Consider the following 24,976-nt stretch of genomic DNA (forward strand, 5'->3'; position numbering starts at 1 on the left):
GTCCATATCCTTTCCAATCAACAAGATAGAAGAGTTTCGACTTAACTATCTTGGAATCTAAAATGTCTTTCACTTCGAATTCTAATTCTCCATCAATTTGGACAGGGCCTGGGGGCTCAGACAGTCTGGTTCCAGGTTGTACTGGTTTTAGAAGAGATGCGTGAAAAACGGGATGAATCCGCATGTTGGATGGTAAATCGAGTTTAAAGGCCACTGGGTTGATAATAGCTTTGATGGGGTAAGGCCCAATGAATCTGGGATTAAAAGTTCGCTGACCCTTGAGGGGTAGATGTTTAGTTGCTAGCCATACCTGATCTCCTACTTGGTAAGGAGGAGTTTTACTTCGGTGCAAATCAGCGTTTTCTTTATACTTTTTCTTGGCTTGCTGTAAGTGGGTTGTAGCTTCTTTGAAGGCTTGGGTTATTGTGGAATGTAGGTGATTTACTGCAGGCATCTCCAGGGTCAGAGGTGGATCTAGGTCAGAGGTCCGAGGATGGTGACCATACAGGGTATAAAAAGGAGTCTGTCCGGTTCCAGAATGCACTGAATTGTTGTATGCATATTCTGCAATCCAAAGGATGTCCTTCCAATTCAACTCGGATTGGTGTAACATGCACCGCAGATATTGCTCGAGAGTCTGATTGGTTCTCTCGGTTTGTCAGTCGGTCTGGGGGTGGTGGCTGGTGGATAACCGCACGTCTATTTGTGCTAGTTGGCAACATTTCTTCCAAAAGTGGGAGATAAATTGACTTCCACGGTCTGAGACTAATATGGAAGGGAAACCATGTAACCGCACTATATTTTCCATAAATTCCTTGGCCAAGGTGGAAGCTGACGGCAATCCTTTTAAAGGGATAAAATGGGCCATTTTGGAGAATAGATCCACTATTACGAGAATCGTGTTGTAACCACCACAAGGAGGCAGGTCAGTTATAAAGTCCATTGACAAGGTGTGCCAAGGTGCTGGTGGAATGTCCAAAGGTTGAAGTAGGCCGGCTGGCCTTTTCTTTTGACTCTTAGTGCCGGAGATATGGCGTCGACCCGAAGTGAAACAGTTCTGGATGAGCGCTCAGGTAATGTCTTTGCATTCGCTCATTCAATGTCTTTGTCTTTTTTCCCCATAGGGGCCGGGGTCCGGAGATGCCAGGAAGCGGCAGGACCCGAAATGCAGTGGGAATAATCCAACAGGTAAGACTTAAAAGGAAACTGAGCTTTCCTTATTCCTTTTCTCCCTCTCACCTTTGTTCTTGTCTTTTTTCCTCTAGGCGCCGGGGCGTAGCTGAATCCGGAAGATCGCTGCTGAAGATGGAAGCGCCTTGCAAAGGTGAGTAAAATGCAGCGCTGCAGCGATCGAAACGAAAGGCCTTTAAAATGATGTCTTCCTTTTCAGGGCCGTTGGAGAAATGACTCCGGGATGCAGATTTAGCAGGTAAGGGCTTTTCTTCTCCTATTCTCTTCCTTTCTCCCGTTGCAGGTGTTCCAGGGTGCTGGCAGGCGTGGCTGAAGTCAGGATGCTGGAGCTGACACGGTGAGCGTCCAGCTGCTAGGTGCAGAACAACGCGAAGCATGTGTGGCTGTTCGGGTGAGGTTTAAATAGCCTTGGAAGAAGTTCCTGGTATGTATCCTTCCACCAATCAGGTATGTATCCTTCCCCGACCACACCCGGGTGGTGAAGTAGTCCTACAGGTTAAGTAGTCCCATTCAGGCCTCAAGAGGGCCTGGATGAAGCAGCAAGGTCTGCATCAGGTAAGTGTGCACCCAAGCACTTAAACACATATCCTCTTCTATGAGCCTGGCGCCTAAAGCGCCAGGACTGGGGTCCGCTATGAGCCTGGCGCCTAAGGCACCAGGACTGAGTCCAAAGGGCCCCGACTTCGGCCCGCTGAGACTTCCCTGGGGAAAATGATGTCTGCCTCTGGGGTTGCTGGGCCCGGCCTGGCTCCTTAGAGGTAGGCATCATGACAGTGCTGGTATTGCGTGAAATGGGGGCATTTTGCAAGGGAATGCATGAACAAGCCTGGGAGGGGATTTCATTAAGGGCCATCACCTCCAGGGTAGGGATTCCAAGGGCCTCAAGGAATGGGGCAACAGCAATTTGGGAGAGGGGGACAAAATGAGTTTCCTTATGGGGCTGACAGGCAAGGACAAAGTGGGCAACTACAGCAGGATGAGGGAACACAGTTTAACAGGATGGCAGGGAGAACAGGTGCCCCATTCCAAGGAGTTACAATAACGGTGGTGGCCCTTTTTCATTCACCTGGACAAACACATTGTGATTAGGAGCACCCACAGAGAGCAGTCGTTTGTACAAGACTCTGGGTAAGTCTCTCGTAACCAGGACTAATGTCTGGCAGAGGGACTCCCAGGACCCCCCCTTGTTAATTTGCATATTTAAGTAACTTTGGGTCTCACCCTAAGTTACTAGGGGAATCCAGACGTGGACCCCTTGCTCACTATTCTTAGAGAGGCACAGATCCACCCTACTATTGAGGTCCAACCAGACCGAAACACGTGTCTGGGGTTTCTTTTGGTACTCTTGTTCAGAGGAGAATTGCCTAGCATTTCGGTGCTGGACTGCCCCAGGGCAGGATAAAGACTGATATGTTTGGGATATTTCTTCTCTGTGAAAGATAGTGAGCTAAAGACTCTGGGTAAGTCTCTCGTAACCAGGACTAATGTCTGGCAGAGGGACTCCCAGGACCCCCCCTTGTTAATTTGCAATAGGAGGGACTATACTTGCGACAACTCATTTTTGCAAATGGAGAAGAATATTACCAGATAGGGTGGCGGCAGTACGCGCCACCCCTAGGCCCAGTACTGTGAAGTAAATGTAGCAGTTTTTTGGGTTTATGTAATTATTGTAGGGCATGGATCTGCGCAGTCCACACAACGTCACTGTTACAAAGTCTCACGGAAGGACAGAGGACTTGGAATGGACTGAAGAAATGGCTAGACAATTTGAGGACTTAAGCTATTTGCACAGCCCCTGTTTTAGCAACTCTGGATTATATACAGGAGTTTTATTTATTTTCCCACTCTGATGAACGGCTCATGCATTGATGGGAGGAGACATATATGTTGATGGGTCATAAATAATTGACCAGGTGATGGGATGGAGGCACACAGAAGCGGTAGTGGTGCGCGGTAAGGGGGGGGGGGATATTGACCACCCCTGTAGAAAGCAAGACCATAGTTCAAAACACAGTATTATCCATATTACAACTGGACAATTATTACCTGGGGAACTGATCAGCCCCAGGTTTGAAAGTCCATATGAGGTGGTGTTCTGTACTCCTCTCGCGGTCCGTATGAAGGAGTTAGATATTCGATCCGATAAAAGGACTTATGTGCCCAGATGCCCCTGGGCAGGGTGCGCAATATAAATAAACAAATACAAATACTGGGTCCATCTCTCGGATGTCCGAAGAGCACCTGAGACAAGGCAAAGCTCAAACAGAGTACAATAAAGGATACATGCCAGGGGGGTGTGCAGTGGCACACGCCTGATTTTATTATTTTTTTTCATTTTTTGAGGGTCCAGAACCCGGTCGGCCCTGGTGGAAAAAGGGTCTGTCTCCCCCTCCCCCTCCCCCTCCTGATAACTTTTTTCTACTCTCCAGGAATAAGCAAAGATGGCTGACCAACCTCTCTTATATAGGGATAATGACAATAAAGATGTTATGTATTCTAGTAATGTAGTATAATATTGTTTTGTGTGACACTGGTCGCGGCTGTTGGAGTGGATGAAGGTATGTCTGTTATATGGGGTGGCCATATAAAGGGGGTGGGGGGGGACAGTTGGAAAATAATGCAAATATTTCTATAAAAAAGGAAATACAAAATGGCTCACTTTTTGCCGGCCACCCCTACAAGTTTTCTTAGACGAATGAAACAGGAAGTATGAATGATATATGATTTATATAAGGGGTTGGGCTTTGATGCCATTTCTGACATCCAGTATTTAGAAACATTGAATAGCCGGTACCCTGATATGCGCCCTGCAGGAAAGAAAATAATCAATGAAAGCCGTTACGTATGGGCACTTATCCCGCACGCATCAGGGGGTTCTAAGGTTTTTAGTTCCACATCCAGTCCCAATTACAGAGGCACAATGCCTGGTACATCTTGCACTATGGGTGATAAAGGGCACATTCCAGGCACACAGCTTGCAGTTGAGCATTGATCTATACCCAGCGTTATGCAATGGCAACACAAAATACCGCCAGTGTCTAAAAGTACCATATTTTTCCTTGGGAGGTTACTCTAATGGCAATGACAAATGGCACGGCACCACAGTGACGTGCCAGGCAGATGGACTGATCGAGTACAGCGGAGAAGCAATATATCTCAAATAGAGACTATGTGTGCGCAAATATGGTCCAGACACATCAACAATGAAGAAGCCAGTGCGAATACATAGGGCCATAGACTCAAAGAAGGAACAGTACCTGTTTTGGCACAAACACACAGTGCAACCACACTCTTGTGATCCCTGATATGACAAAAGTTACGGCAGTGGTGATGGATTACTACTGGGTTTGTGGCCTACTTGCACCTCACGCTCTCATGGAGGGGCCAAGCGTTTACTGGCCACCCTGCACTCAGTGCTACTACTAATCCTGGAAAAACACCTGAAGGGAGGAGAAATGCCTGTCGAGGTGCCAACAGCCAGTCCAGCACCTAAAGAAGCAGAAACAAGCTTGCAGATCACACAAGAATTTGGTATGCTGCCAGAAAAAGGACGATTTCAATGGCAGGGAAGAAAGAAGAGCTCAAACTGTCTCAAAAGACTCTTACGCACTGCTCATAGGAATACCTGACACGTATCGGCCTTTTAGCTCAGCTGAGACTTTCTTTTCATCTTTTTTGGCTCCCGGGGTACAAGCAGATGCTGCCCTTTTTAACCCCCGGAGGATGACGAGAATGGGTCACTATCCCACGTCATGAAGGTCTGTGCACAATCAAGGTGTTCAAATGAAGAAAGAAGGTGGAGTTCAGAACACAGATTGGCTATCACGTGCCTATGATTGGGTCCTGTCATGGCTGGAGGCAGCAGTAAAAATCCTGTTATCGTGTTGGTCTTGGTCCCCTTCTGCATGTGCAATTGGGTCTCCAATGTTGTGTTCATATAGTCTCTAATAGTGCAAAGTTGATGGTATCAATTGGGGGATCTAAAACACCTTGCCATAAAATAAACAGCGAAATGTAAACTAATATTTCTGGGGTTGTAGATATGTCAGGTGGGGATGAGTTTGTTACTGTAGAAGTAACGAAAGGGGGGAATGTTGGGGAGAAGCTAGCGCCTTCCAGCACCTACCACACCCCCCCCACCCCCAAGCGCTTTACAATTAGGCAAGACTTCTCTAAGCACTATAGCACCGAGAAAACCTTTTTCATGCAAATATACCCAGCCGTGGACAGGTACTAAATTAAGATAGTTAGTATTTAAATAGAAGGTGCAAATAACCATTAGTTGAATACACTTGTAAATGTTATGATTCTATGTACTTTTAAAATCTCAGCACACACAGAGGTAGGCTGTGGGCCAAAAGGAAAGTGGCCTGCGCTGTGGCAAGCGCTAAAAAAGGATCGGAGAGCATGCAGTGTTGCGTCACCGATGCTAGCTCAGGCAGAGCACACGAAGTGGCTGAGCAGCTGTTTCCTGTACATCAAAATCCCATGTATACTAAGAATAGGGGTGTACATGCTAAATGCATGAAATACAACATTATGGAAAAACAAGGTTTTAAGTGGAATTACTGGACCAGATAAAAGTATGAGAATAATGAGTGAAGTGTGGAGAGTACAGCGGGAAGGTGTGTTTATATATAAATGTTTATAATGTAGCAAAATGATGATAAACAGGAGATATAATGTATTCTTGCATAGTTAGCAGTATGTTAAGTAGTTTGGCCCAAATGGAAACCCGGCCATGCAAGAAGGAAGACTGCAGCATCCCTTGTAAGGGAAGGAGTTCAGTTTTGGATGAGCCATGCCAGGATCCAGTGACCAAGCCAAACAGTATATAAGGGTCCTGCTTGGCACCAGTCTGGAGGAGCCTGCCGATGGAGAGGGACAGAATGCCGGTCGGGGAGCACAGTTCTTTGTCCACCGAGCCCACCCCCATCCTCATTTTAGTACAGATTAAAGTTGTTATCCTTGCAAAATGAAGACTCTTGGCCTTAATTCCCTCGAGGTGTGAGCATTAATTTGGTGTGAGCATAATTAAGGGGTACCCGTATACTTAAGGGGGTACCCCTGTTGGTTGGGCTACCTTTCACACTCATACCTTGGTATGTACAACTGTTACCATATGTAATTGCCATCTTTTTAAAGTCCTACTTAGTATAGGTGGTTTGAACTTCTGGTGGGAACTCTTTTGCAAAATGCCAATAAAAGGACAGTAAAAGAAAAAATGAAAGGCAATGAGCCTACCAATAACAGATGCCCACTTCCACTTCTAGGGTTGCTAGTCCAGAGGCCTCCAGCTGGCACCAGCTTTTATAATTCAACGTAATATAACAGGCAAGAGACAAGAATAGAGTACTCACTGAGCAGCAGACAAGATGTAGTGCATGGCAACGTCTCCAAACAGGAGCATCAAAGGCTTGCGGTCCTCCAACTTCCCCTGCACACAGAGGGAAAAGGTTACAGACAGAAATGGGCTTTCCTTATAACATTCACTGCTCTCATTTCTTCCAGAAGTATACAGTGGCTTCATCATTCTCGTTCAGAGTAAACAAACAAGGGTTGCCCATTTAGCGCATCCAGAAACACAGGTTAAACTGAAAGTAGAAAAGAAAAAAGGTTTCTGGGTGAACTGGTTCACATTGCATAAAGACAGGTGGAGACTTTAGATAGGTACCTCAAAATGTATTCCAAGAATACATATTCTTTGTTAGACTAGAATCGATCAACAGAAAAAAAGAAAGACAATTAAAGACTAGTGCTTCTTCAGGCATTCAGGAGTTTGTAAATGTTTTGTTCTTAGGAAGCAATGTGAGAAAGTCAATAAGAAAGCCACAGTTTTAGAGAGTAAAAGGAAGGCAAGTGTCAGATCTATTCCATAGGTGCATCCAAAAAAGCATCCAAGCCCACGAACACCAGAAGGGACTCCCTTGAAGGGCTCCAACTCCTGGATCGAGACCCAGACCTCCGAGAAAGATGGATGCAAAGAAGGATTTAAAACTCAAAGGTAGCAGGCGCCCCTCTCTCGGAAGAACAAGGCATGATAACCTGTTCAGTGGCTGTTAACCACATTGAGAGTTCGCAGCCATCTGCTTTTTGCTCACTGTACCTTTCACAGATGGGAAATTTCCATTTGCATATCAGTCTTTGTCCTGCTTAGAGAGGCATCAGCTTCACCTCACTGATGATCCCCAACAAGGGTGAAACACGTGTATGGGGTTGCTGGTGGTACTCTCGTTCAGGTTGGGATTGCCATTGCATTTCGGTGCTGGACTGCCCCTGGGCAGGACAAAGACTGATATGCAAATGGATATTTCCCATCTGTGAAAAGCACAGTGAGAAAAAGCAGTGGCTGCAAACTCTCAAGTGGTTAATAACCACTGAACAGGTTATCAAGCCTTGTTCTATCGAGAGAGGGGCGCCCGCTACCTTTGTAAACCAAGGATTTAAAACTAATGCAAGTCCCTGGTAATAAGAGGTGGGGGCTTCAATGGGACTTCTGCCCCAACACTCACCAAGTACCCCGAGAAGGTTCCAACACTGGCTGACAGCTAATAGCTCTTGGAGTTCCCATTTTTTGCCCGACTCTTGGGTCGTGTCTGATGCCTAGTACATCAGTGAAAAGCCTATGCTTCTGGCTAATGGCTCTCATGAAGCCCAGATTGCGACTGACTAATACTGGTTTTGGCAAACTTAAAGTTATGAGAAAGATTCGGCTGCTGTTCCCTGTCGACAGCCAGACCAAGGTAGTCCCAGTATTGCCGAGTTGATCACAGGACTATTGCAATGGAGCTTATCTAGGGGAACCTAAATATTTGTTACTGGGCTGCATGTGCTTCAAAATTCAGCAGCCAGGCTAGCTCCGAATGCCCCTAGATTGACCCCTTCGGCTGGTCTGTTGTGTCATCTCCATTGCTTATCAGTGAACGCCAGAGTTGAGTTTAAGATTCTCTGTGTTACTCATCGGGCTCTTCATGATACTGGGGCCAAATACTTGAAAAACAAGGTTGAATGTTAACATCCCACTAGATGCCTTTGTTCATCCTCGCTTGCGCTCCTTAGAACACGGAGGTATGAGCGAACGCGGGTAGGTGGTCACTCCTCGGTGCTTGTTCCTACTTCATGCATTGGGCTTCCTCTTTATGAGCGCTATGGAGGATTTTTGCCATTTCGTAAGGCTCTTAAAACCTCTCTCTCAACTGTTCTCTTTCTTTGCCAGGGTTTTCCCCCATATAATGTCCACCTAGACGCCTATGGTCCTTAGTTGCGCTTTATATTTCTCGATACAATACAACATTCTGAAAGCCTCCTTGATGTGTTTACACACCTATAAACAATACCTCTTGCTTTAACTCCTTAAGTGCCAAGGACGAGATATCTCGTCCATCGCACTACGTTTTGCAGTGCCAATGACGAGATATCTCATCCTTTTTGACACTTCACTTTGTGCGATCGCTGCAAAACAATAGGACCAAGAGTAGGACTTAAAGTAATACCCCAATGCATACCATAAAGGCCTACTAATGTATTAAAACAGCTTGCACCCGTGAGGACGCCAAAACAAAATAGCAATAATTTGCAGCCTATACATTAAAACCAATGGAGGGTGATATAACCACCCTACGGCACTCAGGTCCTGGGAGCCTTCTGTTAAATACAACACCATATCTTCTTAAGGAATGCAAAAAGGATGCAGTGGCAGCGGGGCTGCAGCAGAAGCACCATCTTACCACCAAAATAAATTATTTCTTTTACATTTATATAGCGTACATGCAGCCAAAGGCATCGCGGCACTGTTACTTGTGGCAGACTTAGTTACGAAAAAGTTACATACATGTGATGGAAAACATATCGGGAGTACAGTTACTTTCTGAGTTTGTGGTACATTCTCTTTACATTCTATACGCATTCATATACAGATATTAGCTACAACATGAGAATGAGTAGAGGTTCTGTCTTGGATGAGTTTTAGATGAAGAGCATAGTTTTCAGCGACTTACAGAATGCTAGGTGAGAGACTTCTGCCCTCAGGGGTGGTGGTAGGGCATTCCAATGCAGTGCTGCTAGGTACGGGAAGCTGATCCCGCCTGCTCTGGCTCTTTTGACTCTGGGGATCGTGAGCATGTTTGCATATGGAGTTCTGGTCTGTCTGGAGGATGTAGTGTGGTGGATACTCTCAGAGAGGTAGGGTGGAGCAGTGCGGTGGATGCACTTATGGGTGATGGCAAGTGCTTTAAAGAGGACCCTTTCTTTCACTGGGAGCCAGTGTGCCTCTTTCCTAGCTGACGTGATATGCTCTTTCTTGGGTATTCCCGTGGGTGCTCTCAAAGCGCTGTTTTGTATAGTCTGAAGTTTGGTCATGTTTTTGGTAGAGGTGCCCAGGAACAGTGCATTACAGTAGTCAAGTCTTGATCCTGTGATGGCTCTAGCTATTGTAATGCAGTTATCCTTCGATAGGAAAAGTCTGGCTGCTTTCAGCAGTTTGGCATGGTATGCTGCTGTGGAGGTGATGGCGTTTACTGGCCTAGTCATCGTTAGATTAGAGCCTAGGTAGACGCCTAATGTATTTACTGAATTAGCCACTGGGATTTTAATATTATCAATCGTAAAACGACTAAATTTGGAGTCATGGTTCTTGAGTGTTTCCTTGGAGCCTACTATGAGTAGCTCGGTTTTGTCTCAATTGAGGCATAGGCCATTGGCTGCCATCCATGCTTGAATCTGGTTGTGTATGTGGTTAAGTGTCTTTGAGTCAGTGTCGAGAGTGAGGAGGATCTGGGTATCATCAGCGTAGTTAGTATACGAGATGCCCAGGGAGTCAAGGATGAGGAAGAGAGGTTGTGTAAAAATATTGTAGAGGGTTGGTGAAATGCATGATCCTTGCGCGACGCCGCATAGAATGATGGAGGGCAAGGCAGAGGCAATGTCTGAGAAAACTTGCATAGTCCTCCCTTGCAAGAAGGAGGCGATACATGCAGTTGCACTGGGAGAGAAGTTGGCTGTAGTGGAAATGTGGTGGCATAGGACTTGGTGGTCGAGGTCGAATGCCACCGATAGGTCAAGGAGGAGGAGACTCATGCCTTTGGTTCCAAAGTCTCAAATGTGGCTGCCTAACCACATCTCCCGACTGAAGCTACATTTGGGAGTGGTGGCTTTTTTTTTAAACACTCGTTTGGAGGAACTAAGCTCCGGACCTGCACCATACTGATGCTACTTTCGTTTTTAAAATTTTTTTTTTAACTAATGCTTTCTGTTGCAGGTATGGGTTTTTGAGTTGCCAGAAGAGCAGATCCCAGAAAATCACTTTGTGGACAAGCCGCGGGTGAAATGGAGAATGGCACTGGGGAAAGGTACCAAATATCAAACCAGAAGTGTAATTAAAAAAAAGATATCGACCAAGCTGGCACAAAACTCCCTCAATGGTTGTAGAAGAGGAGTCTGGCTTCACTCGGAGGAGGGGAGTGGACAAGAATCAAGAGTTAAACCTACACAAGCACAATAGTTAATATGATGGAAAATACACACACACTATTATAAAAAAGTAAAACAGTGTTCAATAAGCACTGTCGGGTAAGTGAACACAGACTATACAGTATGTATAAAAAACGGTGGAAGTGATTTGAACCCCCTTAGCCACTTTACCCAAACACCAGTGGAAAGATGTACCCAACAGTAAAATAATTCTGATCTTTTAGTTTAGAAAGGAGGAGGCGACATAGTTACAGTAGCTAGAAAGGCCTAAAAAGAAAGAAGCAGGCACATGTATGCACAATTTAGCTTACATTAGAATGAAATGGGGATTTAGCAATCTAAAAAAAGGATAGAAAAATCACTAGTAAACTTTAAAAATATGACTTATGACAACTCCAGCATCCCAAGGTCTAGAAGCAGACATTGACAATTCACTGGAAAGTAAGAAATAATGTTCCACAGGTTTGTCCATAGGGTTTAATGGGCTAAGCCCAATAGATCTTTCATAGTTATAGGTGAAAGGTATGTACATACTACTTAGAGCACAAAAGGTGCAAGAGACGCGGCAGCCACCCAGGTAAAGAAGAGTTCCAGCGCATTGGTCCATTCCCAGGGTCCCCGAGGAGGGTGGCAGCAGTGTGAGATCTCACATCAAAATTAATAAGGTTGGGGGACGGGGCAGCACAGATAAATCCTCTGCTCCCGGAGACCTTGGAGGACAGGACTAACAGGATCGGCGTCTGCAATCCTTGGGACAACTACTCACTCTCCTACTTGGTAAGGAAACAGTCCAGGATGCACAGGTGCAGAGTAAGTTTCAAGCTCAGGATGAACATCGGTTCGGAGGCACAGGTGGCGTCAGGTTCAGGACCCATATCGAAGGCCCCTCTGAGGAAGATAACAAATTAAGGAGGGCAACACTGCAGCAGCAAAAGAGCAGTGAAGGGACTCTGCAAGCAGGTCAGAGGTAGCCCAGGTGGAGAGACCAATCAGAGGAAGCAAGAAACTGTCCCACCAACAAGAAGCAACGGCTGGAGGAGATGCACTGTGTTCATTGATGGAGCAGATCGAAGTGGAGAAGCAGCAAGCCACTGGGTTGCAGCATTCAGGCTCCTACCTTCTACCCAGCACAGGCTACGAAGGCTTCTCTGATAGCATCAGATCATGCAGGATGGAGATTCCATTAATGAGACCAGGAATAAACAAAAGAGCCAAGCAGATTCCTTAAACAAAGGCATCCCAATTAATCACGACCCGGACAGATCAGCAGTTTATAGGATGGAAGTGACATGATTTGTATCACCCCTACCTCCAGAGCCTTCCCTCCACCCTCAGAGGAGTGTCTTGGGGCTGTGGTAGGAGGCGGGGTAGGGAAAAGCATATCCCAGTCACTGTGCAGCAGTGAAGAGATTAGGCAACAACACCTGTAGTAGGCGGATAATCTCTTCCATCCGCCCAGGAGCGGTTTACCAATGTCACATTTTTATTGAACCCTTGGTGTGTAGTAAAAAAGGCATGTACAATATATAATACACAATACATTTAGATAGATGCCCCATTCTTTAGTTCATGTTCAAATACTTCTGACAGAACACTCCGTAATGAACACTTAATGAACGCTTCTTACGCTCTCATGTAAAATAGTAAATCTTGAGAAATATGTAATAAAGAAACATTGGTATTAATGTCACAATGCAAAACACACTTAAAATGCAAAAAAGTAATTAATGAAAAAGCTGAAATGATAGCCATTGCCTCTACCTCTAATCAAGACTAAGACTGATCAATCTTCTTCAAAAAGAAAATCACAGTCACCTTAAAAATCAACTACCTGACTCACCAAGTCGTGCTAGGCGATCACAAGAATCATGCTAGGCATTCTTCATAGAAGCACCTGCCTCAACAAATCATGGTAGGCAACCTCATAGAAGTATCTGCCTCAATCAATACCTTTCTCAATGTGATATCAATGGGGCAAAAAGCCCTTTATACTCACTAACTGTATAAGGGAGATGAGAGCTGGAGAAGACTGGATGCCTATAGCACTTTACACAATCCAGGAAAAATACCAAAACATTGCCAACAAATTGTCTAAACTTATCAAAAACCACCTATCAGAGCACTATCAAAAAAGCATAACAAATAGGGCAAAATGCTTTAAAGAGAATTAAATGTAAATTGGGATTAATGGTGCAAGGATGTAGCCAATGAAGTATAAGGTCTGCTCTTAGGTGGTGAGCTGATTTGCCTTTGTGGAGAAAAGCAAAATTATTCCCCATACAGCTCAATGAAAATCCAAGTTCTGTTCAACAGCCAATAGGTAGAGTCCTTTGGGACTTAAAATGCCTCAAAACAGTTACAAATCCATCTTAGTTGCTTTAAAATGCAGCCAGGAAAAGGGGAGTGACTTGACCCCTCCCTTCTGGAAAGCCTCTACTTCTCCTCCAGACCTACGCCTTCTGCCCCCTGGTCTTCTGCCACGAACAGCTGTGTGCAAGGCTTAGAGCCTGTCTTATTTATACTCTCTGGGCTCTGCACTGTCAAAGACTACCAACACCAAAGTTGTCTAAACAGAGGGAAGGGGGCAGGTAGCAGTGGTATCAGCGAACAACAGCTAGCTTGTGTAAACTAAAGCAAGGACGGATTAGCTCATCCAACAACTTCTGTCTGCTTGGCAACCTGAAGTTGTCGGGGGAGTTCTGTAGTCGCTTCATGGAGCCTGTTTTCCATTCGACAGAGGAGCTCAGAAGAGGCCAAACTGCTTCCCTTTGGCTGGTGGGAACAACCAGTCCCAAGACAAACTTTGAAACGAGACATCTTCCGAGATCCTAGGAGCTTCTAGAGCTGCAGAACCCCAATAGCAGGAGACCTGCTGCCCATTTCAAGTGCATCGTCATGGAAAGACAGAATCAGTTCAAATCTTTGCTGAAACCACAAGGACACTCCAAAGATCTGATCCAACTCGCCCAGACCACTTCACCAGAGTGTGGAACTGCAGGAAGCGAAGAAGATTGACTTGGCGATCCATGTCCTTTCTTGGTGCTGCTGAAAAGGTACCAAAAACTGCAGAATGAACCAATATGTTGCTGAAAATCGTGCTACATATCCTCCCTCGAGACTGCTGCTGAGACACACCATCCATTGTCCTCTGGCTTCCTTCCGTCTTCAGACCAAGGAAGCCAGAGGTCGGGTCCAGAGCTGCCACATCGTGGAGAAGGTAACACAGACACTTTCTTAAAACCCAAGGTACTGTGGGGAAAAAAGGTATTGCTCACCTGATTCCAAGAAGTCGCTCCAGAGCGTTGGAGTGCACGTAGCAGTGTCCAGGGCAACCCCCTCTTAGCTCTGACCCAAGCCGCTGCTTGCGTCTCCTTCTAGAGTCCGTTTTTAAATCTCCTTTGTTAGTTGCTAACTTGCTGCTTCAATAACTTTAGACACTAAGAAATCCACAGAAACGCCTCATAATTCGCGGTTTGCCAAGACTTCAAGTCCTTTCCGAACAGCTTCTAGCTAAGGTTGCGTTTCTGGACTTTAAAGAGTTGCCAGGCGAAGAAACCATCTCTAGAACCTTGAATTGAGCTCTTGTTGCACTAACCACTTCCCTTTAAGTGACTTTTCCATATGTGTTTGCAGAGTAAATGCATTACTGTATGACCTGTTGGAAACTGCATGAGTGTGCAATTAACGATGATACGATAACCTTGCCTTTCCCTTAACGTTGCTACAAATGTAACCGCGAACAAGTAAAGTGAAACTGCATTATCTAGGATTCCTAAGTGTTCTACCAAAAACATCTGAAGTATTTAAAGTGACTCTGGTGTAGACATAATAAATATATATATTTTATATAAATATATGTGTAAGTGCTTCTTTGTTGTGCCGGTCTAGCTAAGATTCAGTCTACAGCTCACATCTTCCTCTTAAGATAAGCCTGACTGCTTGGCCACACTACCAAGGTGTGAGCTAGTACAGACTGATGCTAAGAGAAGGGGACAAACCATTGGGATAGCTTACTAAGTCTTACTGCCATTAGGACTTTATGAAAACTCCCCTAACACTACCATATTTGGGCATTTGACTACTAATGTGGTAAAAGGACTACAGCATGCTGTATCCAATATAAGACATATGGCTGCCACCAGCCCACTACTCAACACACTCCAAGTAAGAAATCGCCAAGACACAATATGGAGTGTTATAAAAAATAAAAATCACCCCAGTCTAGTTGGCCATACTGAATACTAAAAATATAGATTTTTAAATGGGGTACTTCAGTAGTAGTTACATGAATTACAAAAATTCTACTATAAACCAAACACCAGCAAAACGTTTAGGGTACTTACAAAGTTAGACAAACAAACCCCAGATATGTTATTTGGCCATAGCAGTAAACCACAGTTTTATACAACATGACCAGTGCAGAAGGAGGGTTCTGAAGAAGTGTGGTAAAGGAAAAAAGGGCACCAGACCTTGGGTATTGATGGGGCCTCTGAAAAGAAACCTTTAACTCTTACTAAAATCATGCGGCTTCAAGACTCCATCACCGATCACTTGCAAAGCGCCATTCTATTACGCCTAGTAAACACAAGCTGCATCTTTCCAGAGATGGTAAAAGTTTAATCACCTTCCGGTTGACAGCGATGAGAAGACACTCTGCCGCCTCCACTTGCAGTTCAGACTCATTTAATAGGAGGCACAGCATCTCCAGTAGTTTGCAGTTCCCATCTGTGATGTGGTTCATGGACACCCAATCAATATATCCAGCAAGGGTATTGAGCGCTGCAATCCCCACGCGGCAGCATGACTGGGCCTGTGCAGACATAGAAGCAAGGTGGTTAACATTGCGATCGCTGGACGGGGATCATGGGATGTTACATTAAAAGGAGTTGCCAGAAGTGAGCCAATCGAGACAAACTGATGTCCAGTACATGAATGGTCGCTGTTCTTACCTGTGATATGATATTTTATTTGTATCGTGCTCGTACACAAGTGTTCCAGAGCGCGACTAAGCAAGGGAGGGGAACAGGGGAGAACAACACAACAACGATCTTGCTAGGCCCAGTGACATTGAGAACGCGCAAGTGCATGTGAAAGGGAAAAAGGGAAAAAGTGCATGGAAGGGGGAGAGTGGAAAGTGCGGAGCAGAGGAGAGCAGAATAAATAATAAATATAACATAGAGGTAATAATCAGTGGTAGTGCAGCCAGCAAGTGGCAAGTGCTGTGTTTAAGGCAGCAGACTGAGTAGTCTGATAAGTGCAGAAAAAGAAGAAAAAATGGGGGCGTGGGGGCTCTATGGGTATAGATACAGTCCCCAGTGTAAGGGATGGCCGGGAGGCAGTGCAGGAGGGTGGCAGGGTGAGCAGGTACCTGGGCCCAGGGGACAGAGGGTGGCCAGGTGCACAGTGCCAAGAGAGCAGATCAGCAGGGGAGAGCGGGAGTGAAGGCAGAAGCAAAGAGGAAGGTCTTGGGGTGCTACCGGAACCGGAGATGGTTCTCAAGTTTTAGAGTGGCAGGGAGGCTGTTCCAGAGGGAGGCCCCAGCCGAAGATAGAGATCTACCCCCAGCACGTTTCTTTGAAAAACGATTGACCCGGAGGGAGTTAGAGGAGCGAAGAGCTCGAGAGGGGAGGTATTTGCGGAAGGATAGCTGAAGGTATTTTGGACCCAGGCCCCAGAAAGCCTTGTGGACTATGTAGAGGGTTTTGAATTTAATCCTTGTATCCACTGGGAGCCAATGGAGTGATTTCAGAGCTGGAGAGATACGATCCCTGGGCTTGAGGCCAAGGACAAGTCTCGCAGTGCTGTTCTGGATAAGTTGTAGAGGGCGGAGAGTAGAGGGCAGTAGATTTAGAAAGAGGCTGTTACAATAGTCCAATTTAGAGAGAACCAGGGCTTGGCAGACAGTGAGCTTCTGAGGGAAGGAGAGGAAAGGCAGAGTACCTCTGAGGAGGTGCAGTAGGAAGTTTGACTTTTTAAAGACCTCCGAGATATGGGCAGAGAAGGAAAGTGTGGAGTCGAAGATGATCCCGAGGTTCTTAGCCTCGCAGGTAGGGGTAGGTGGAGGGCCAAGGGAGGCCGGCCAGAGTGAGTGAAAAGGATGGAAATGGTCTGCCGATGAGGAGGATCGCAGTCTTGTTGGCATTCAGTCTAAGGTAATTTGCGGCACACCAATCTTGAATGGCAGTTAGGCAGTCAGAGATGAGAGGGGGCGAGGAGGTGGCTGAGGGCAGTCGGAAAATTAGTTGAGTGTCATCAGCGTAGCACTGGAAATTTGAGCAGAAAAAGGAAATGCAGTGGGCGAGAGTTGCCAGGTATTAGTTGAAGAGCCAGGGTGAGAGGTTAGACCCCTGGGGAACCCCACAGATGGAGAGGAAGATAGATGATAGGAAGGACCCCAGTTGGACCTGGGAGGGCCGATCAGATAGTAAAGCGGTCAGCCAGGCCAGAGAATGATCAGTGATACCCAGGTTATCACGGAGACGGTCGAGCAGGATGGTGTGGGTCACTGTGTCGAAGGCAGAAGAGAGATGTTAGAGTCCAGGTTGGAGAGCAGATCTTCACGGATGTTCATGAGAGCAGTTTCCGTGCTTCTCGCCGCTCTGAAGCCAGACTGGTGGTCATGAAGGCAGCCAACAGAATCTGAGTGAAGGTTAAGCTGAGAGATGGCCAGCTTCTCCAGGAGTTTGCCCAGAAAGGGGGTAATGGAAATTGGGCGGTAGTTAGTCGGACACGAATGATCAGCTGTGGGTTTCTTGAGAAGAGGATGCACAAGTGAGTGCTTCAGAGGGGAGGGGGAAGGATCCTGAGGCAAAGGGGTGGTTGCAAAAATCAGTAAGGGCCGGGGCGAGGGTGTCAATGTGGTCCTTGATTGTTTTAGAGGAGCAGGGATGAACCTGTTGACGAGGCTTTCATAGATCGGACTTGTCTAGCGACCTCGTCAGGGGAGAAAATAGGAAAGGAAGTGAAGGACGGTGGGAGGGTGGTTAAGGGGGGGTCTGCAAGCACAGACAGAGTGAATGGGAGGGGCAGGGGAGGAGAGGGTGGACAGGATGTCCTGGGTTTTTGAGATAAAGTGTGAGGCAAGGGCATTGCAGAGAGCCTGGGAGGCAAGAGGAGGGGTGGAGACGGCCGCAGGGTTAGCAAGCTCCTTGCAGATTTTAAAGAGTTCGGCCGAGTTGTTAGATGACACAGAGACACAGGCTTGAATGTGGGCTCTCTTCTAAGTGCGGACAGAGTCGGTATTGCCTTTGTAGCAGGCGACAGGCCAGTTTGTCAGAGGATGAGCAAGAAGCCCTCCATGTCCTCTCAGCCGCCCTACACTTACGTTTAAGTGTAGCTAGGTCAGAGTCATACCAGGAATTACACTTGGCTTTTGACTTCAAGCGGATCCTCATGACAGGGGCAAGAGCGTCAAGTGGGGGGGAGAAGGTAGCAGCAAAAGCCTCTGCTGACACGCTTCATTGGTCGGATGTCCGAGAAAGTAAGTGGCAGTGTTGGGGGGGGGGGGGTTGGCTTGGGGTGAAGAGAGAGATATGGGAGGAGAGAAGGCAGTGGTCACTCCAGGAGAGTGGAGTGGTCAGGGGGATAGAGAGGGGGAGGCCAGGGGAGATGAAGACATCAAGTGTGTGACCTGCAGAGTGCGTTGGGCCAGAGGGGAGGATAGGGAGGGAGAGGGAATCACAGAGTTTGCGAAAGAGCAGAGATGAGGGGCAGGGAGAATTGAGGTGGATGTTGAGGTCACCAAGGAGGAGTGGTTGAGGCCAGGAGGGAGGAGGAGAGGTTAGCCCACTCAGAGAGAAAAGAGGCGATTTGCCCAGGGGGGCGTAGAGAGTAGCAACAGTAAAAGTGGCTAGGAGAGATTGAGAGCCTGCAGACAAGGCATTCAAAAGAGAACATTTGAATGGGAATGATAGTGGCAGGAATCCACTCTGGAAAGATCAGGGTATGCCCCATTCAGGTCGAGTGGGTCTGGGTGCGGAGAGGATCTTGTAGCCCTCAGGGAGTAGAGTGTCAAAGCTCGTGACAGAGTTGGCCATGAACCATGTCTTGGTAAGAACGAGGACATCAAGGTCCAGTTCTTCAAGGAGGTGGCAGATGTCAGAGGAGTGTGACAGCAGAGCGAGTGTTGAGAGTGGCAAGATGAAGAAGGTTGCCGGCCTTAAAGACCTTCCGGGGAGGGGTACAAATCAGTGGTATGCCCTGCGGAGATGTGGAGGTAGCCTGAAGAGTGGCATAGGAGGAGGAAAAAGCGGAGGAGGAACAAGTGGGTAAGGTAGCCAAGGAGTGAGAGGAGGCGACAGCTGGAGATGAGAGGAAGTTGATGAGGCAAGGGAAACGCCTATCGAAGAGGAGGAGATTGGCCTGAGGACCTTGGACCATGACAGTGCCATTTAGGTAGACATTAAGGATGACTCTGGAGGAGTCGAAAGAAGCCATTAAGACATCCCAGCGAGTGCCACCATTAATGGGAGAGGAGGAGATGTCAGCGAGGGTCTGTCTGGAAGAGGCACTGGTATAGGTATCAGCGATAGGGAGACCAGGGTTGGAGGCCAAGAGATGCTTTTTAAATTTCTTTTTACCAGACTTACTGAGAAGGGAAGGATAGTTGATAGAGAAGCAGTTGGAGTAGATGGGAGAAACAGAAAGCGCCATGAGTGGAAAAGGGAGGAGGCAGAGGGAGGAGTAAGCAATTAAAGTAGTATTGAACAGTCACTGGGCTAGCAGGTTACAATCAATGGGCAAAGTTAGATGCAAAAATATACCAGAGTTTGACTTTCAGGTAAATGCAAAAATACACCCAAGTTTGACTCGTTAGATGGTAGAGGTGAGTGTAGATAAAGCTTTAAATGAGTGCATAACAGGAGGGGAGTTTCGAGTACCCTGTGGCAATATGAATTTGTCCGCTACTCATAAGCCAATGTAAGTTAATTCAGTTCTGGGGACTTCTAATTTTGGCAAATAAGCAGTAGCAGCTGGTGTTTTATTTTGATTGGGGAGGCAAAAACATTTCCTATGAATATGCAGGAGCGACGAAGCGTAGCGAGGGAGCCTGGAGGAACCAACGAAGGTTTGGGAGGTTACCCACCCACTTTCCCCACCGAGAACAGCTTCTAAATAATGGCTTGAAATGGTGCATTTTAAACCACACTTTCTGTGAAAAATTGGACAAAAAGCCATACAGTTTATGAATCTGTTCAGTACGGTAATGCTACAAAATATCAAACAGATGGAAAGTCACCAACATTAGACGGGAGCATTTTCCAAGTCATGTTCATGATGCACTTGACTTGCCACAATATATGCCAGTATTCTTTGAGTGTACAAAAACATTTCATGCTAGCTGTGTTTATACAGGTCTGTGCTGGCAGACTAAATCAATATACGCCAGTATTCCCACATAAGAACATACGCCCGTTAGCTTTGACCACAGTGCCAGTGATAATATAAGGAAACATGTCCATGCTAGCTCTGCCAATATATACCAGTATACCCACGTAAGAACATGCAGCTGTTGGCTTGGTCCAGAATGCCAGTAAGAAAATACCATGCCAGTTTAAGAAAAGATGGCCACAGGGGGTGCATCAATTCAGGCCAGTATGCCCGCATAAGAACACTCATGCTGGATTTTGCCAACGATGCCATTAATAAAAGGTCATGCCACTGTAAGAACACATACTAGGTATGTGAGGAACCCGAGAGCATCCTCACTTTTTTATACCCAGAATCCTTCTCCCAGGTGGCCAGGGAAAGGCCATATCTTGGATACGGACCCTGGGGGAGGATCACCTGGGTGGAGGGACGTTTTGGAGAGGGTGTCTACAGGCGATACATGGTACCCACCTTTTCCCTATGAAATCGAATCCTACCCTCCCCCTTCCTTCATAGTGTTTTGTCAGTCCATCTCTCTTCCACAAACACAATACGACCTTAAAGTGCATCCCTTTAAAACTGGGACGAGGAAGAGGAGACTAGGAGTAATGCACATCTCTAGTCAGTTTCGACGAGTAAGATACCTATAAAAGGATCAGGCATGTCCTATTAATTGTTATAATGCCGGTCAGGCATACTAACTGCACCTGCAGCCTATTGAGAGGCTACAGGTGCTTAAAGGCAGGCCCACACAGCAAAGCAGGAAGAACCTGCCTGGAGAGAAGGTGGCAGGCATTTGGCGAGGAGCAGGCTGGAGCAGGACCGGAAAAGGGGACGCTGTGTGTGCCCTGGGGAAGAAGGTGCTATGAACTGGCCGAGCCGTGAGAAGATCAACGCACCAACATTGGCCAGTGTTCTGTGTTTCCAGCTCGGGAACAAGGAGAACTCCTGATTGCCACGTGTCACCGCCCGAAGGTTCTCCGAAAGCAAGCGCTGCTCACTATGTCTCCCGACGCCTATCCGGGAGACGAGAGTGGAATGAAAACCAGCGCAAGGACACCCGATAAAGCAGACCAACTCCGGCGAGTATGAGAGCGCGAATACTCGTACCAGGGTACTCGGGGGCAAATGTCAAGGAACTATTTTTACGCACAAGCAAAATGAGCATAACGAGAGAGAAAATGGTGAAATGCAAGTGGTGCAAAGCCAAAAAAACTCAACATAAAAGTGATGATCAAGCCCCTTTGGTATCAGAAAGGAACCACAGCAAATGTCAAGCGTTGACACTGGTGATTGGTGCTAGGTGGGAAACCAGTGTTACTCCAGAAGGATTAAGGGCAGCACAAAGTGTCAAGGGTTATCGGTTGCATGGGTGGACTGTGTGGTCCGACAACTACGCCTAGACCGATTAGCCCACCTGGGAAAGAACCAAGAAGAGCCCAGAGAGAAAGGCTGTGTGATGCACGTGCTACAGTGAAGGAGAGCATTTGCTTTGATACGAGGAGTACCAGTTGAAACTGTGTAATATTGGTGAATCTCAAGAGACTTGAACCATTTGAGACTGTGTTGGTCTTGGGGAGGGGAGGGAACCCTGAGATTTTGGATTGTGTTACGCTTGGGGAAGGAACTATTTTGAACTTGGGGAAGCTGAACCAAGCGCGAGCTGGAAGAAGCTCAGAACTTTTATTTTTTAACACCGTTTCTTTTGGTCCACACACATTGTTGAGCTTTAGTTGTGAGGTCCAGTATAGGTTTTGGACACAGACATACAGACTTAAGTTGAACTTACTGACTTGGACTATCCTTCGTTTAGTTAGGTTGGGAAATCCCATCTTAGTATAGGGCAAATTAGGCCATACACCATCCTGAAATTTGAGTTAATAAAAACCTTTTGTTTGAACTTTGAATGTGTTGTCTGTGTCTTGCTTCATGATGCCTTCACAATTGGTGTGAGGAGTGGGATGCGGGTCAACCGATACAAGTTGGGGACCCCCTTTATTTAAAAAGTTAAGCACCAGCGCATCGGACCCTTCAGTAGCCACAAAGGGCTCTTTTGGGTTTGATATTTGTAGTAGCAGGGACGAAATCATTCCCCCAGGCGAAAGAAGATAAATACCAACTGATTTGATTCTGATTCCACCCCCTGGTACCTACATCAGACTGGGCCCCAAACTAGGACTAACATGGATGTTTGGAATTGATGTGCTAGCTGGGGTTATAGAGCCAGACTTCAGGGGGGCGTGGCCTAGAGCTCATGGTGAGAAGAGGCTGAGTTGCCGAGCTCTGGCCGAGGCGCTGCATCTTGATCCTCTTTAGTTGGTTTTACTTACACCTTCGAAGTAAAGCAACCACGAGGGTAGCGGAAGCAGACCCCAAAACTGTCCAGCTAATTTGTAGAAGAATCGGACATGCAGAGATTGTGGGATCCCGTTTGAACCGACCCCCCGCCCACCCCTACTAGCATCCAAGATGGCGACCGTCCCTGGATGCTAGCGCCACTTGGGACAGAGACGCTGGCCGCCTCCACTGCAGGGGGCACACAGCGAGGTAGTTGGTGGGGGCCACGACCACGGAGAGTCTCAATCTCCCACGAAGGCACAAGCAAACACAGGGTGGTGCATAGACCCGGCGAGCCACACCGAACCGCGTGCTACTGCGGAGCGCCCACTCCAGCAGAAAGAGGAAGCTCCGCCCGTCATACGCGAAGGGAGAGAAAAAGCCGTAGATGGGAAACACCATTGGCAACCACATGCGACTCCGCTCCAGCCCTGTTGAGGAAATATGCGTACCAATGGGCGACGGATAAACTGGAAGGAAGACAATATGCAGTGCCGCAGATAACACGGGAGCCCTGCCTGCCACGAAGCCTCAGATCCAGCCGGCCTTGGAGAGGGGGAAGCAGACGACACAAAGGTGAGGAGGGCTACGGGGCGCGCATGCTAACAGTGGAACCGCTGAAACTGCCACACCACACTGGGCGCCAACACGCACCACCGGCACATTAAAGGCCCCCCCAAGAACTGACTGGAAGGTCACGGTCATCAGCCCCAAGTGGCTGCAAGTGAGTACCGGTCCCCTGCCGGGGTAGCCCTCCGCATACCATTCAGACACTAGATAAATATTTGGTGCACCCAAAACAAAGATACCCAGGTGCGGTGGGACACGAGATTGGCTCCTACTTAAACAGGAGTCTACAACGAACTAAGCCTAGCACACTTGTCCAGCCCCAAGACCCTCCATTTAGACCAGCATCAGGAATCAAAATTAGCTGCTTCTGGGGTGAACTGGGCAGCACATCACTAAAGCGCCATCATGTCCGCCAGAAATAAAGGGAAACCAAGCACTATGGACACATACGTCACCATCAAAACAAAGACCTCCACTCCACTCCACTCCACTCCACTCCACTCCACTCCACTCCACTCCACCAAAATAAGTGGAACCTAACGAAAACCAAGCTCAAGTGCTGGAAGCCATAGCATCACTGCGCACATTCATAGACTCAAAGATTGATGAATTCAAGTCCGATATCCAACTCATGCGCCAAGATTCCTGGAACTTAACCGAAAGAGTGACAAATGCTGAGACAACTATAAGGGAAACAAAGGAAGACACTGGATTTGAAGGCCAAAGTTGTGGACCTAGAGAGGTAAGTGGCTACACTCGAGGCTAGGTCCGAGGAGGCTGAGGGTCGGGCTAGACGGGGCAATGTCAGAATACTAGGGGTCCCGGAAGGAAACTAAGGCTCGAACCCAACGGCCTCCATAGAGTCCCTGCTACAACAGGAGATCGGCGCTGAAAAACTAACACAAGGATTTGCAGTGGAAAGGGCGCATAGGTCCCTCCAAAAGAAACCCCATAATCGCCAAAATACTTAATTTTCAGGACAGAGAAACCATCTTGAAATATTCCAGGAAGGGAGGATCTATAGATCGCGGCAACTCCAGAATAACCATTTACCCAGATTATACCCCGAAAGTTCAGAGGGAAAGAAACTAATTTGTGCCGATTAAGGCAAGGCTCCGGCAATTAAACCTGAAATATATGTTGCTCTATCCATCAAGATTAAAGGTCATTTTCAAAGGTCGTGCGATATTCCTAGATACTCCAGCTGCCAACATGTGGATGGAAGATAACCTGGCAAAAGGCAAAGACGCCCACCCTAGGGACGAATAAAGTAAACCATAAAACTACACCAGGAGTGCGACTACCCACCAATCCACACTCTCAACACAAACATAAAGCAACCAGAAACCAAGAAGGTAACTCACACAACAGTTTGCTAATCAGACGCGGCCCTCGCTCGGCCTCCCACCAGGCGCAAGGCACAACCCCCACAAACAGACCAGGGACAGGCCAGCTGCCTGACCGACGCCGCTCGCGCCCGATACCCGGATGGGCCCTGACGGCGCGGAAGCGCCTGAGCACCACAAGAAAAATGTAGTCACTAGGTGCACCAGTTCCGTTAAATCTTATGTTAGTTACACAGTCTTCGCACCATTAAAATCGAAAAGGCACAGGGTAGGACAACCTCAAGACTCAAGATCGAGCGGACCCCGGAACCTAAATGCGAGACCCCCCTAGCGGGAAGCAGAGACCACCTCAGAATGTCAGAGGGGGGAGAAAAGATGAACCCACTGCACCAACTCAATGGCAACACAACTTAAAGTGATGACATGGAATATAAGGGGGATGGGCTCATATCGAAGAAGAAATCGGATTCAATCCTACCTCCGCAGAAAGGTCTCGATCGCGATGCTTCAAGAGACCCACCTCACGGAAGAGTCGTCGTCCAAACTATCTGAACGATGGGGTGGAATCGGAAGAGGGGCACCTTATTCCGGCTACGCACAGGGAGTATTCACGTGGGTGTACCCGAATGTACCATTCCAACTACTGGGCCTAGAGGCCGACAAAGAGGGCAGGTACCTAATAATGTGGGGAACTA

The 24,976-nt window shown here is 47.2% G+C and overlaps 1 protein-coding gene across 1 annotated transcript in view; it reads right to left on the minus strand.

Annotated features, from left to right (window-relative positions):
• Positions 1-24,976, minus strand: part of LOC138468323 (exportin-5-like) — a 1,170,237-nt gene that overhangs the window by 935,676 nt on the left and 209,585 nt on the right. The window contains exons 7-8 of the mRNA XM_069608829.1: positions 15,284-15,469; positions 6,552-6,628 (exon numbers count right to left, since the gene is read on the minus strand). Coding sequence (XP_069464930.1) covers positions 6,552-6,628; positions 15,284-15,469 — 263 coding nt within the window. The remainder of the gene's footprint in view (positions 1-6,551; positions 6,629-15,283; positions 15,470-24,976) is intronic.

Source organism: Ambystoma mexicanum, chromosome 4q, assembly GCF_040938575.1.
Source record: "Ambystoma mexicanum isolate Mex_15411 chromosome 4q, UKY_AmexF1_1, whole genome shotgun sequence".
Classification (NCBI taxonomy): domain Eukaryota; kingdom Metazoa; phylum Chordata; class Amphibia; order Caudata; family Ambystomatidae; genus Ambystoma; species Ambystoma mexicanum.